This window comes from Apium graveolens, chromosome 2 (genome assembly GCF_009905375.1).
Source record: "Apium graveolens cultivar Ventura chromosome 2, ASM990537v1, whole genome shotgun sequence".
Taxonomy (NCBI): Eukaryota; Viridiplantae; Streptophyta; class Magnoliopsida; order Apiales; family Apiaceae; genus Apium; species Apium graveolens.
The window spans coordinates 250382296-250393477 of NC_133648.1; the positions used below are offsets into that span (position 1 = coordinate 250382296).

The 11182-nt window shown below is 36.2% G+C and overlaps 3 protein-coding genes across 6 annotated transcripts; 1 reads left to right on the forward strand and 2 right to left on the reverse strand.

The window, feature by feature from the left end:
• Positions 1 to 244: 244 nt before the first annotated feature.
• On the reverse strand, positions 245 to 4120 carry LOC141708336 (binding partner of ACD11 1-like). 2 transcript variants are annotated; one of them, XM_074511911.1, is made up of 5 exons: positions 3939 to 4120; positions 3199 to 3302; positions 2995 to 3070; positions 1513 to 1596; positions 245 to 1419 (listed from the first exon to the last, which is right to left on the reverse strand). In XM_074511911.1, the coding sequence occupies exons 1-5, from the start codon at positions 3942 to 3944 to the stop codon at positions 436 to 438; spliced, it is 1254 nt and encodes a 417-aa protein (XP_074368012.1). In that variant the 5' UTR covers positions 3945 to 4120; the 3' UTR covers positions 245 to 435. The 2 variants fall into 2 exon arrangements, with proteins under 2 accessions (XP_074368012.1, XP_074368013.1); XM_074511912.1 differs by lacking the exon at positions 3939 to 4120 and having other exon boundaries at positions 2995 to 3060; positions 3199 to 3284.
• A 770-nt stretch (positions 4121 to 4890) lies between these two features.
• Positions 4891 to 7462, forward strand: LOC141706244 (syntaxin-22-like). 3 transcript variants are annotated; one of them, XM_074509056.1, is made up of 6 exons: positions 4908 to 5289; positions 5703 to 5796; positions 5968 to 6107; positions 6669 to 6823; positions 6927 to 7027; positions 7193 to 7462. In XM_074509056.1, the coding sequence occupies exons 1-6, from the start codon at positions 5099 to 5101 to the stop codon at positions 7256 to 7258; spliced, it is 747 nt and encodes a 248-aa protein (XP_074365157.1). In that variant the 5' UTR covers positions 4908 to 5098; the 3' UTR covers positions 7259 to 7462. The 3 variants fall into 3 exon arrangements, with proteins under 3 accessions (XP_074365159.1, XP_074365157.1, XP_074365158.1); XM_074509057.1 differs by having other exon boundaries at positions 4919 to 5289; positions 5977 to 6107; XM_074509058.1 differs by lacking the exon at positions 7193 to 7462 and having other exon boundaries at positions 4891 to 5289; positions 6669 to 6836.
• Positions 7463 to 8118: 656 nt separating this feature from the next.
• On the reverse strand, positions 8119 to 10611 carry LOC141708337 (heat stress transcription factor A-1b-like). The gene is made up of 2 exons (XM_074511913.1): positions 10187 to 10611; positions 8119 to 9669 (listed from the first exon to the last, which is right to left on the reverse strand). Exons 1-2 carry the CDS (start codon positions 10424 to 10426, stop codon positions 8446 to 8448), a joined length of 1464 nt encoding a protein of 487 aa, XP_074368014.1. The 5' UTR covers positions 10427 to 10611; the 3' UTR covers positions 8119 to 8445.
• Between the last annotated feature and the right edge of the window lie 571 nt (positions 10612 to 11182).

Consider the following 11182-nt stretch of genomic DNA (forward strand, 5'->3'; position numbering starts at 1 on the left):
CACCTCCACAACAGCGAAGGATCCAGGCACGGCGTCGAAGGAGCAGCCCCACCGCGAGGAGTTATTAGGGAATACTGACATAATTTTACGATGATCAATGTTTTTAGCGTGCACCAAAAATTTACTTTAATATCTTTATTTGAAAAAAAAAAATATGATGGTTGAATTTTGATTTAGGATACTCACGGTTGAAGACTCCAGATGCTAGCCTACTTTGTTTATTGACCAACATATAGAGATCATATTCTGTATCCAAAATCCAAATCATCAATTCATGAAAAAATTATAAAAATCCAGATCACTTATGAAGCATAATCAATGCTACAGATTACAATCTATTGAAAAACTATAGCGCAGTCTAGGGGAAAATGGCTACTCTTTAGACTGTATATCCAACACAGCATTCATCTGCTGACCAATATACATCTCAAATAATCAAGAACTGTTCAGGTTTCCGTGTCGAGAGAGACTTTCGGAAGCACCAGTAGTGGAGCTGGTACTAGAGAGTTGGCCAGAACCATCTGTAACGGAAGCAGCATTTCCGGAGCCCGTATCGGAGACTAGGCGAGAGCCATCTGCAACGGAAGCGCTATTAGCAGAACCAGTATTAGGGACTTGGCCATCGCCATCTGCAACGGTAACACCATTAGTAGAGCCAGTACTGGAGACTTCACGAGAGCCATCTGCAACAGAAGCACCATTAGTGGAGCCAGTACTGGCGACCTGGCCAGAGCCATCTGCAACAGGAGCACCATTAATGGAGCCAGTATCAGAGACTTGAACAGAGCCATCTGCCACAGAAGCATCATTAGCAGAGCCAGTACCGGGGACTTGGCCAGATCCATCTTCTACCGAAGCACCATTAGCGGAGCCCGAACCCGGGGCTTGGTCAGAGCCATCTGCCATGGAAGCACCATCAGCAGAGCCACTATTATGGACCTGGCCAGAGCCATCTGCCACTTTCCTTCCCTCTTGTTTAGCCATTTTTTCCATTGTCTTCTGCCTCACTTCTGCTGCAGTCTTTTTAACTCTGCTGAAGGCACCAACCACCCAAGAAGTTCCTGTCATAAAGTATCGATTCTTCATAATGGCAGATCCAGCACTACTAACTGTCTGCTGTGCAGCACCAGCAGCTGTCTTGGTCTTTGCAGAAACCTGAAGCTTCTGGTCCATTGCTTTCACTTTATCATTCATTATTGTTGCACCTTGGCTAAATTTGCGACTAAGCCCTATCTTTTTGTCAAAGGCAGCAACTTTGGCTGAAGCACTAGAGGTAAATTGATGTTTCTGATCAATCGACTTTGCTTTTTCAGCTGCATCTTTTCCCAAGGTGAAGCCCCTGGCTAACATGCCACTGACAACATCCTCTGCTTTTTCAACAGCAGCAGGAGTGCCACGTACATTTCGGTTCTCCTTTTCCTATAAGGGTTGAAAATTATGGTCAACTAAAGCTTATCATATAATATTCGAAAAAACACACTTAGCATACAGAAGATTATGTAAGGACAATACAACAGGAGCTGCTGCAGCAGTTGGCGGCAAATTGTAATCTGGTGCCAGAGCAATAGTGACAGACTGGTCAATGATTGTTCCTCCCTGAAGATAACAAGGCAGGGTGACATGCTCATATTACAAAAAGGAAAATTTACATTAAAAGTATTGTATATTCATTTTTACACCTTGATTTATAGATTTGGCAAGAAGCGATAACAATAATAAGATTCTGATATCAGGCTTTAAGGACATGGTGTCATTATGTACGACTACTGATTCAAAGTGTTTTTTTTTTCTAAAATGGGTTAACTAGTTTAAGTTGACGATTGTCGAGAAGAGGGCAGAGGGGTAATAAGAATGACTAGATGTTAAAGTCAAAACCATATATTATTATCAGCTGAAACTCATGACCATCTTACATCAGATAAGCCATTCAGATCAACTTTTTTTCATTTGCTAAATCATTCAGATTAACTTTGACTCTGCTTTGGGAACAAAAAAATGACCGAACAAAACAATAATAACCAGAAACGATATTGTCAGTTTTAGGGTAGATTATAACAAACTATTTTTTTATTAAAATCTTCCTACAATATTATGCCTGAGAAAAAACTGTCAGAGGTTGTGCTTCATGGGACCTTAAACAGGACAACATTACTTGAGCATAAATATAGTGAAATCAGACCAAGAAGTAAGAAATAAACAGACCCTTATTAGATCTGTCATGGCAAACAGAAAGGAGGAATAATATATTTTTACCTGTTTAGGTCTATACATTAAATTTTGCATAAACAATAAATAATACACGTTGAAATTCTAATAAATAAGGAAAAAAATAGTTTGTGAAAGACTACCTACATCATATAAGATATATCAAGATTTAGCAAATGAATTGCACAAAAAAGTACCAGCTAATACAAATATTAATTATATAGCCGATAGATCATTCTCTACTACTATTAAATTTATAACTTTGGACATAGTTTTATGCTGACGATTTTAAGTACGAAGTTGTGGGATATTATAATAAGAGCAGCCTCTGTTGCCTGACTAACAAACAACAAGAACCTCAATATTTACCCTATAACCATAATAACAATATTTTCAATTTTGGGGCACCTGCTCCAGATCACCACCAGGAAGACCAGCAACCTAAATGAAATATATTACTGTTCTACAAGTCTTTTATGAGTATACGTAAATGTATGTTTTTTGTATGTTGAGTTAGACACATGCTTGGTGTAGAAAGATATCAAGTGAGTATTAGTTTCATATAGCGGGTAGCTGATGTCTTTCCTCCCTGCAGATGGCGCCTAAGAACAACAATACAGAGCAACTTTAATTGAAGTTTAACATGATGGAACACTCAAGTTTTGATATCAATTGGAGGTTCTTTGTCCTTGGCTTATCGAACAAAATTCTAAAATTTTTATTGCCTGATGTTGAACAGTTACAACACATGTCTAAATGAGGTTATGTACATTAAACAAGTCAACATACCGAAAGTAGCAGTGCTTTCTCCGCGCCCTGAGGATTTTTGAAAGTGACATATGCCATTTGAGAACGCTGGGTGTCACTAAATTAGAAACTGATTAGGAAGTTATATTGTTTTTTGCATTCATAACAAATTTTAAAATCCTAAATGCCTAAATATAAGAGATAAGAAAAAAAGAGATAACTAAAAAACTAATATGAGAAACTAACCTTTGCAAATCAATACATTCAATATCACCAGAGAATGAGAAGAACTCCCTGATGTCGTTCTCAGAAGCGGTCAAGGAGACATTGTTGACTGACACTGATTTCACCTAAAGCACATCCCAGAAGAAACTAACACTTATTGCTCGTATAATAATAAACTAATATATCAGAACTCATGGACAAAGGTTTGCTTGAACAGAAACAAAAACATAAAATGAGTGTAAAAGTATTGCATTATCTAGCTCGGAAAACGCACAAAATCTTCAGCTTACTTGTACATCCTGGTGAAATGCAATTTATAACAATGTCTACTAGGAAAAAACAAACTACAGGACTTGCATTTAAATAAGTCAAGACACAGAAAGTACATATATCTTATAATACAATTCAGGAATTTTTTAAACGTAACGAATGTAAGTAAGCAATGTCCATTACAGTTGGTACGTTAACACAAAAACAGTAAGGATCAATATGACTAGTTGCAAAATGAAATCATGTAATGAACAACATTGATAGAACATGGAATACATAATTTTAGCTGATTTATGTTTCTTCAACGTACAAATATAGAAGATAGAATAGGTTAGTATAGAGCACTGATATCATCATGGTTATGGTAGGGCAACAAATAAAAAGGGGACATTAATGTTAGAAAACAAAATTGAAATTAGATGCAAATCTAAAAATACATATAAAAAAATAATGAGGGAAGAGAGGAATAATAAAAAGTGAAGAAAACTCACCGACATTTGAGAGAGAGAGGCAGTAATTGATAAAAGATACACGAAAGGTTAAAAGACACGGACGCTCGGAAGAGATAAAAAAAAGGAGTAGCTGTATGTGTGTCAATGTGTGTGTGTTGTGTGTGTAAGGATTAAACCGTCGAGAGAGGATGAGAGTGAGATCCAAAATGGAGGCAGAGTGAAGGCGGTGTTGAAACGTGTATCCGATTTTTTAATATTAGTTATGTAATTTATTATATTTACCAAAGATTTTAAAATCTATTCAAAAACAATTGATCGGATTCTCTAAAACAACTTTTCCAACCCTAAAAATAATATTTTTTATCATAAATTATGGTCAGCTTAAATTTCCTGTTATAGAAATCGACCTTTTTAAATATTGCTGAAAATTCACTTATAAATTATCTAATTTTTAAAAATAAGTTGATAAATCATAAATAAATATTTCAACAAATTAAATTTAATTTTCGAAATATATAATCATGCCTAAAATGAACAAATCACATTTCAATTTAGTGATTCCATCTTTTTGAAAGAGTAAAAAACAGGAAAATGCTATGGGTACCAAATTAGTTTCTCAAAAAAGTTATAAAATGTCACGTGTAAGGGTTTTATTGGCTATATGAAAATGGACCCCCGCATTTATAAAAAAATACCAATAAAATTATTGCATATTGCACATCAGCCATGACACGTCATTTGTAACAATTTTTTTATACAATTTTTTGTGAGTCTAACATTACTAAAAAACAATATGTTATCACGAATTCGGGCACCAAATTGTTATAAAAATAAAATGGACACTATTTAATGATTGTGAGTAATAAGTAAGTAATGATTGTGATATGATGTCAAAGTCCAGAGATTGTGTACGCACACAAATACAACACAACACTACATTATATTTTCCCATATGGAGGAGTCGCAATTGACAATGGTCCTTCCTCCACGCCACGTCTTGTTTCGTCTGCTTATTATATGTTCCGTCTCCTCTTTCAAAAATAAAAAGACAAGGAACATACATACATAAAACAATGCGAAAGCCAACCTCTATTCTTTCTTTCAAGCAACCAACACCAACCCCCTCCTTGTTCTGTCTACATACATATACATTCTACAATTATAACCATTGCTAATTCTGTATTTTAGTCACATAGGATATGAGCTTTGAAGATCTTGAATGGGGTGAGGCTTCACCCAAACATTTCAATGTTACTCAAACTACAACTCCTTCTTCTTCCAAGGCTGTTGTTACAGGTGTTTTCAAGATTAATACGGCTGTCGCCTCCTTCGTACGCTTGCATAACTCCCTTACCACTCCTAAAGACACCGTCCACCTCCGCCATAAACTGTATGTTCATGTTTACCGTTTTTATTTCTGGCATTCTTGGTTCCACTCTCATGTCTTCGTTTATAAACAAACTTGTGCAAACGAATCCGAATCTATGTCATTTGTATAAGCCAAGTTTTTTCTTATTTTATTAACTTGTTTCTAAGGCTTGCGCCTAGGGTCCCCGACATTCAAGAGCCCCGGAAATTTCAAATTCTTAAAATAAATATATATGAGTTTGCAAGGTATATGAATGTTATGACCTTGTAAGGCCGTAAACTGATTTTCGACTAGGGCCCCTCCAATTTCTTGAGGGCCGCCCCTGCGGATAACAATAACAGAAGTAACTTGAATGCTATTCAACACAATATTAAACTTGTTTGTGGAATGCAAATTTGTTGTCTGCAATATTTACTTTTTAAGTTGACTTACAGGCACAAAAGTAGGCTACAAATCAGACAGCTAGTCAAAGAAACATTAGCGAAGCTTAAAGAAGCCAGTGAAGTAGATGAGCATACCGAAGTTGGTGTAAGTTTAACTCTTGTTGACTCTCGATACTGTATAACTGCTACCTACCTATTGTTTTTGTTTTTCCGGGGTTAGTTTCAGTCTTAAATGTTATATGTTGTTTATGGTAGATACTGTATACATACTGCACTCATGAATCTAAATGCGTTAACATGTGTAATTTCTCTTCAGGATGCAAAGAGAATTGCTAATGCTAGACTTGCAAAAGATTTTGAGTCGGTTGTCAGAGAATTTGAGAAGGCACAACAACTTGCAGCTGAGAAGGAATTAGGTTTTGCACCATTTGTTCCTGAGGAAGTTCTCCCATCCCGGTAAAGTTTACTTAATTAATTGCTAATGCCAGTACGTTGATGTTCTCATAACCGGATTTCTTTAGAGACTGATATCTACAGATCATTATTAAATCCTCCTCGTATTTAGCCATAAAAGTAATCCTATTATCAGAGAATAATACTCTGTTATCCCTAAGCAGAAGTGTTATTGAATATTTTGGAGGAATACTTGAAGAAATAAAACTAGAGTAACAAGGGTACAAATTTGAGGGATATGTTTCCATCACAAGAGCTGTTAGGTATTTATGTTTTTGAGAGAGAAAGAGCTGTTAGTTGTGAATAATAAAATTATAATTTTATGACTGCCATGGAACTAATCAAATCACTGAACATTTGTAACAGACATACTGAGATGTTAATGTAACAGACACAGACATATATTTGTTCTTCTGATTATGGAAATGAACATTTCTGAACAAGGTTAAACATTAAGAAGATTTGAGTTTAAAATCAAAGTAGAATATGAGAATAAACCTATTCTAATTTGTTTTGTGGATGTTAAAAGTGTCTAATCTAACCGTTTATTGACAATCAGTGCAGACAGGTCATATTGTTGGATAATGAGATTGCATTCAATCAAGCTACAATAGAAGAAAGAGATCAAGGAATTAAAGAAATACGGCAACAAATTGGTGAGGTGAACCAAATATTTAAAGATCTCGCTGTACTGGTGCATGAGCAAGGGACAGTGATTGGTAACCAAAAATTGTTAGATTGTCTTTAACATTGCATACTTCCTCAATTATCTTGCCACGCCCAAGGGAAACTATCTCACCTTAACTTTCTGTTGTCTTTTAGATAATGTCAGTTCAAACATTCAGAATACGCATTCTGCAACCACTCAGGCTACATTCCAAATCACAGAAGCTTCCAATACCCAGAAGTCAATTTCGTCTATGGTACTCGTCCAGATTCATCACTTCTGTTTTTCTCTTGAAATATCATCCACGGTTGTATTCCCTTCATTTCTTTTCTAAAGAAGAGTTGAACTTCGTTAATACACTGTCAGCACTATACCAATAATGAAACCTAAATCGACTCTTTTATTTTTACTTCCTGTGCAGAGCTGTTTGTTGCTAGTCATTTTCGGGATCATTCTGTTTATTGTGGTCATAGTTGCGGTGTCATGATTGTTGAACAAATAGCAAGTGATTTCATTTTAGGGCCTTTTTTGGTGAAGTTACTTCCCAGCAGGGAAGTCTTGCCCTTGTATGGTTCTGGGTTGTATATAAGCTGACTGTTGATAAATTTGACATTAATCTAAAGCAAGACTTGTAAATTTGTGCTCCTTGTTTGAGCATTCTTATATCAATGTACTGAAATTACAACCGTGATTTTCTCCAGGCCTACGTAAAATTTCTTATCTTTGTGCTTGCTGCATATCATATTAACCTAGCAGTACAGCTCACGGGGTCTAGACGGTAATGGTGCGCCTAAAATAATAAAACTTGCCTATCCATGCTATGTAGCAACACATGGAAGATGTCTGAGAACAATTCTGCAGTTACCGCAGATATGTAACTACAGTACACTAGCAGATGAGCTCACCACATCATGAAATTTTAATGGCTCGCACTGAAATTTTATTAAGAGAAGATATTAATGGATTTCCACATCAGGGGATATTGATGCAAATCTGCCTTCACTCTTCTAATACAACTTCCCAGATGTTAAACACTCAATTAAGCACAACAAGACCCTAGGAAGCAACCACATCTATCTCTCAAAACTCATGCAAAATCTTCAGCCCTAGGAAGCAACCACGTCTATCTCTCAAAACTCATGCAAAATCTTCAGAAAACATTCTATAAGCAGACAGCACCTTTCAGCTCCGACAATACGCGTGTTTCCGATTAGAATGATAATTGCGCTTGTTGAACACAATCATTACTCAACAATATTTAGAAAAACATTAATGGCAATTTATCATAACCGATGTATTAAGAGAATATTAATGGCAATTCATCACCAACTAACCACACTGCTGGGGGAAAAATGAAATACTTTCAGTTGATATTTCCATTTATAGAGGAAAGAAACTACATAAATTTTACATTGACATGTATATAAATTTCATCACTTAAATTTTGGAAAAATTATTCTAAATATAAGGAAGACCATGGATCGAATGACATAACCAAAGATGCTCAGGGGGGCTTGATCAAGGAAATTAAATGACTGATATAGTGATATTAGATCAGTCAGATGACCCTTTTTCAAGTAAACTAAAGGGGATGTAGCTCAAGTCCAGGTCATCAAAGCAGCATAGGTGATCTACTTTTGCCTCTTTAAGCAAGAGACATAGCTGATATAAAAATCACCCCCTTTTAGAGCCTGACACAAGAAGCCCCATCTGTTCAGTAATATGATTCATATGCTCGGTTCTGTCCCATACATTCTCTTGAACTAACTGCGTCTCCTGTTCCTTGCCAGTTCCATTTTCCAGTGTGTTATGTTGATTGTCATCGTCACTAGAATCACCAGTGTGCGGGCTTGTAGAAAGAAACTGTTCCCAGAAAATATCGTTTATGCCTGGAAGTTTGGGAACATCATCCAGCAAGGCTTGAATATCAGAATTGGAAGAAAAATCATCCATCTGAAGAGGAACTTCTCCTCCTATTAACCCTAAATCCGTATTCCCACCATCACAGGAGGATTTCTTCACACCTAGATCAGGAACTTCTACACTGGTTGCTGGCAGACTACCATGTATCTGATAAAAATCAGGTATTGCCATCTCTTCGCGAGAATCAAGTATACTTGTCTCTTGAAAAGATTGGGTTTCAGTATGGACTGCTGGCAGATGATGAGGATAACCTGGCTCTACATAGGACTGTGAAGAAGCTGGTAGAACTTCCGAAAGGGTAACCCCGGAATTCCGACTAAAGGAGCGACCATTGTCTAACACATTAGCAGGAGAAGGTCCATTTTCAATCAGGAAGGCATTTGCATTTTTTACTTTAGGTTCCATCCTAGAAGATGTATCCATTTGAAGGATCTTCCGGAGCATTTCTTGTGCTGCTTCATTTATTAAAGGTTGGTACCTAAGAGCCTGCTTACTGGGTGACAGATTACCATGCTTGCCAACAAAAATTTCTTCTTTTGGTTGTCTCCTTTTTCTGGTCGCTCCAGAAATTCGCCTGTTCTCACTCTGCTCTTCTACGAGCTGGGCTAGGACACCTGGCCTCTGCATGGCATTTGCAAGAAATGACATCATTTGTTGTTGACGTTGCTCCATTAAGTGGACTCGATGCACAACAGTCTGCAGCTGGTTATCCGTTCCTTGCTGCTGCTGCCTCAACCTAACAAGCTCCTGCATGAGGACATTCTTGTCGTCTTTAAGGCTCTCAACCTCTTCTTCAATCCCAGTCCGAGCTTCAACAGTTAAAGCTGCAGGCGTAGCCTGAACCTTAGGAGCTTGTTGTTGAGTTTGTGGATGACCAGGCTTTCGCCTGGTTATACCTTTTAAAAGGTGCTTTTGACCTCTGAGAAAGCCCTCGTTTGCAAACTCCCAACGCTCAGAGTCAATCTTTCTAAACCCCTGTAAGAACAAAAAAGAAAGTCAAGATGAATGTCGTAACATGGAAAACAAAACAAAATAGAAAGTGGAGTTGAATCCAATCAGTAACACCACAGAACACAGGTAGTAGTACTCCTGCAAAATCTTAATAGTTAATATATATACACAATTAAATCATGAATGCAAATTCTTGACAAAAAAATCATGAATACAAATAGTAAAAACTAACAAGAGGGTTGGGTAAATATTAAAATGCTTTTCAACTATAACACTACCAACACATAAGAGGCATTAACAAAGAAATAATAACCAAAACCTAGCTCGTAGAAGAACAGAACAAATTGAGGAATTAATTGTTGATTTACAAGCTCATTGTTTAGCAAGTCGATCAATTTTTTTCGTTAAACAGGCTAAAAATCTAAATATGAAATCATAGCAATCAAAACAAATAACAATTATATATAAGCATTAATCAAACAGAAAACAGGCAAGCGTAAATGGAGAGTGAGGGAGGGGAGAGAGAGAGAGAGAGACGAACATAAGTGTTCAATTGCCTGATAAAGCTGGAGAAATTGTTGTGCTTGAAATATTTGGGCAAAAGTAGAGTGGAGAATTGAGGAACATTCCAGACAATAAAACTGTTTCCTTGAGAGCTCCAAGACACAACAGAATCAGTAGAAGGATGATCGACGACTTCATAAGTCTTGCTCAGAAACGGCGCCGGTGAATTTCCCCCTCCGATCGTCACTGACTTACTTCTGCTCTCCTGCTGTTCCATGGAATTGTCTCGGATCCCGATAATCTTTTAACACCGCCAATTCACCTTCCCTTTTATTATTATTATTATTATTATTAAATTTATACACACACCTATGATGTGTGTGCTCGGATGGAACACACCGCGGGTCGTCCTCCCTTCTCTTTAAACCTGCCTTTTGCTTTCGTTCCCCCTTTTGTATATTCGATTTCAATTTCATTTTATTTGTTTACATGATATTTCATTGGCTTTTAACGAACATTTATTTTGAAATTTATATTTACCACATTTTATCATACACCTAGAGCATTAAAAAATGACCAAAATATCTTTTTTTAGATATCATTTTCCCCAAAATACTTATTTTGAAATAAACTGATCTAAATATTCACCATACTTCACTGATACCCGAATATTATAAACCACTTTCACTAGAGTATGAGGATGATATTTTTTTGTATCATGACTGTACACTTTAAGTGTACATTAGTCCACATACTCTTTTATCAGTGGAGAGCATTATATTATTTTAAAAAAAAAATTATTTAATTTTTTATTTTTAAACATGTATCGTATTTTAAAATTTTAAAATTTTATGTTTAACAATTTCCCATCTTGGGTTTAGAATTATATAAAAAATGAATAAAAGTAAAATTTAATAATTTTAAAATTTTAGATAATACTCCACTGACAAAGGAAGATCTCATATGTTACTCTACTGGAAAAAAAAAGTATGATACTCCACTGATAAAAAAGCATGAGGCGTGATATTCCCCT

What these genes read in the sequence shown, in the direction of transcription:
- LOC141708336 (XM_074511911.1), bottom strand. An exon ending in AGAAAGCACTGCTACTTTCG is followed by an intron (nt 1,597 to 2,994) that starts GTATGTTGACTT and finishes TGTTATCTTCAG; the next exon opens with GGAGGAACAATCATTGACCA. An exon ending in CTGCTGCAGCAGCTCCTGTT is followed by an intron (nt 1,420 to 1,512) that starts GTATTGTCCTTA and finishes CAACCCTTATAG; the next exon opens with GAAAAGGAGAACCGAAATGT.
- LOC141706244 (XM_074509056.1), top strand. Translation starts at nt 5,099, where the DNA reads ATGAGCTTTGAAGATCTTGAATGGGGTGAGGCTTCACCCAAACATTTC. An exon ending in ATGAGCATACCGAAGTTGGT is followed by an intron (nt 5,797 to 5,967) that starts GTAAGTTTAACT and finishes ATTTCTCTTCAG; the next exon opens with GATGCAAAGAGAATTGCTAA. An exon ending in AGAAGTCAATTTCGTCTATG is followed by an intron (nt 7,028 to 7,192) that starts GTACTCGTCCAG and finishes CTTCCTGTGCAG; the next exon opens with AGCTGTTTGTTGCTAGTCAT.
- LOC141708337 (XM_074511913.1), bottom strand. Translation starts at nt 10,426, where the DNA reads ATGGAACAGCAGGAGAGCAGAAGTAAGTCAGTGACGATCGGAGGGGGA. An exon ending in TCAGGCAATTGAACACTTAT is followed by an intron (nt 9,670 to 10,186) that starts GTTCGTCTCTCT and finishes TTGTTCTTACAG; the next exon opens with GGGTTTAGAAAGATTGACTC.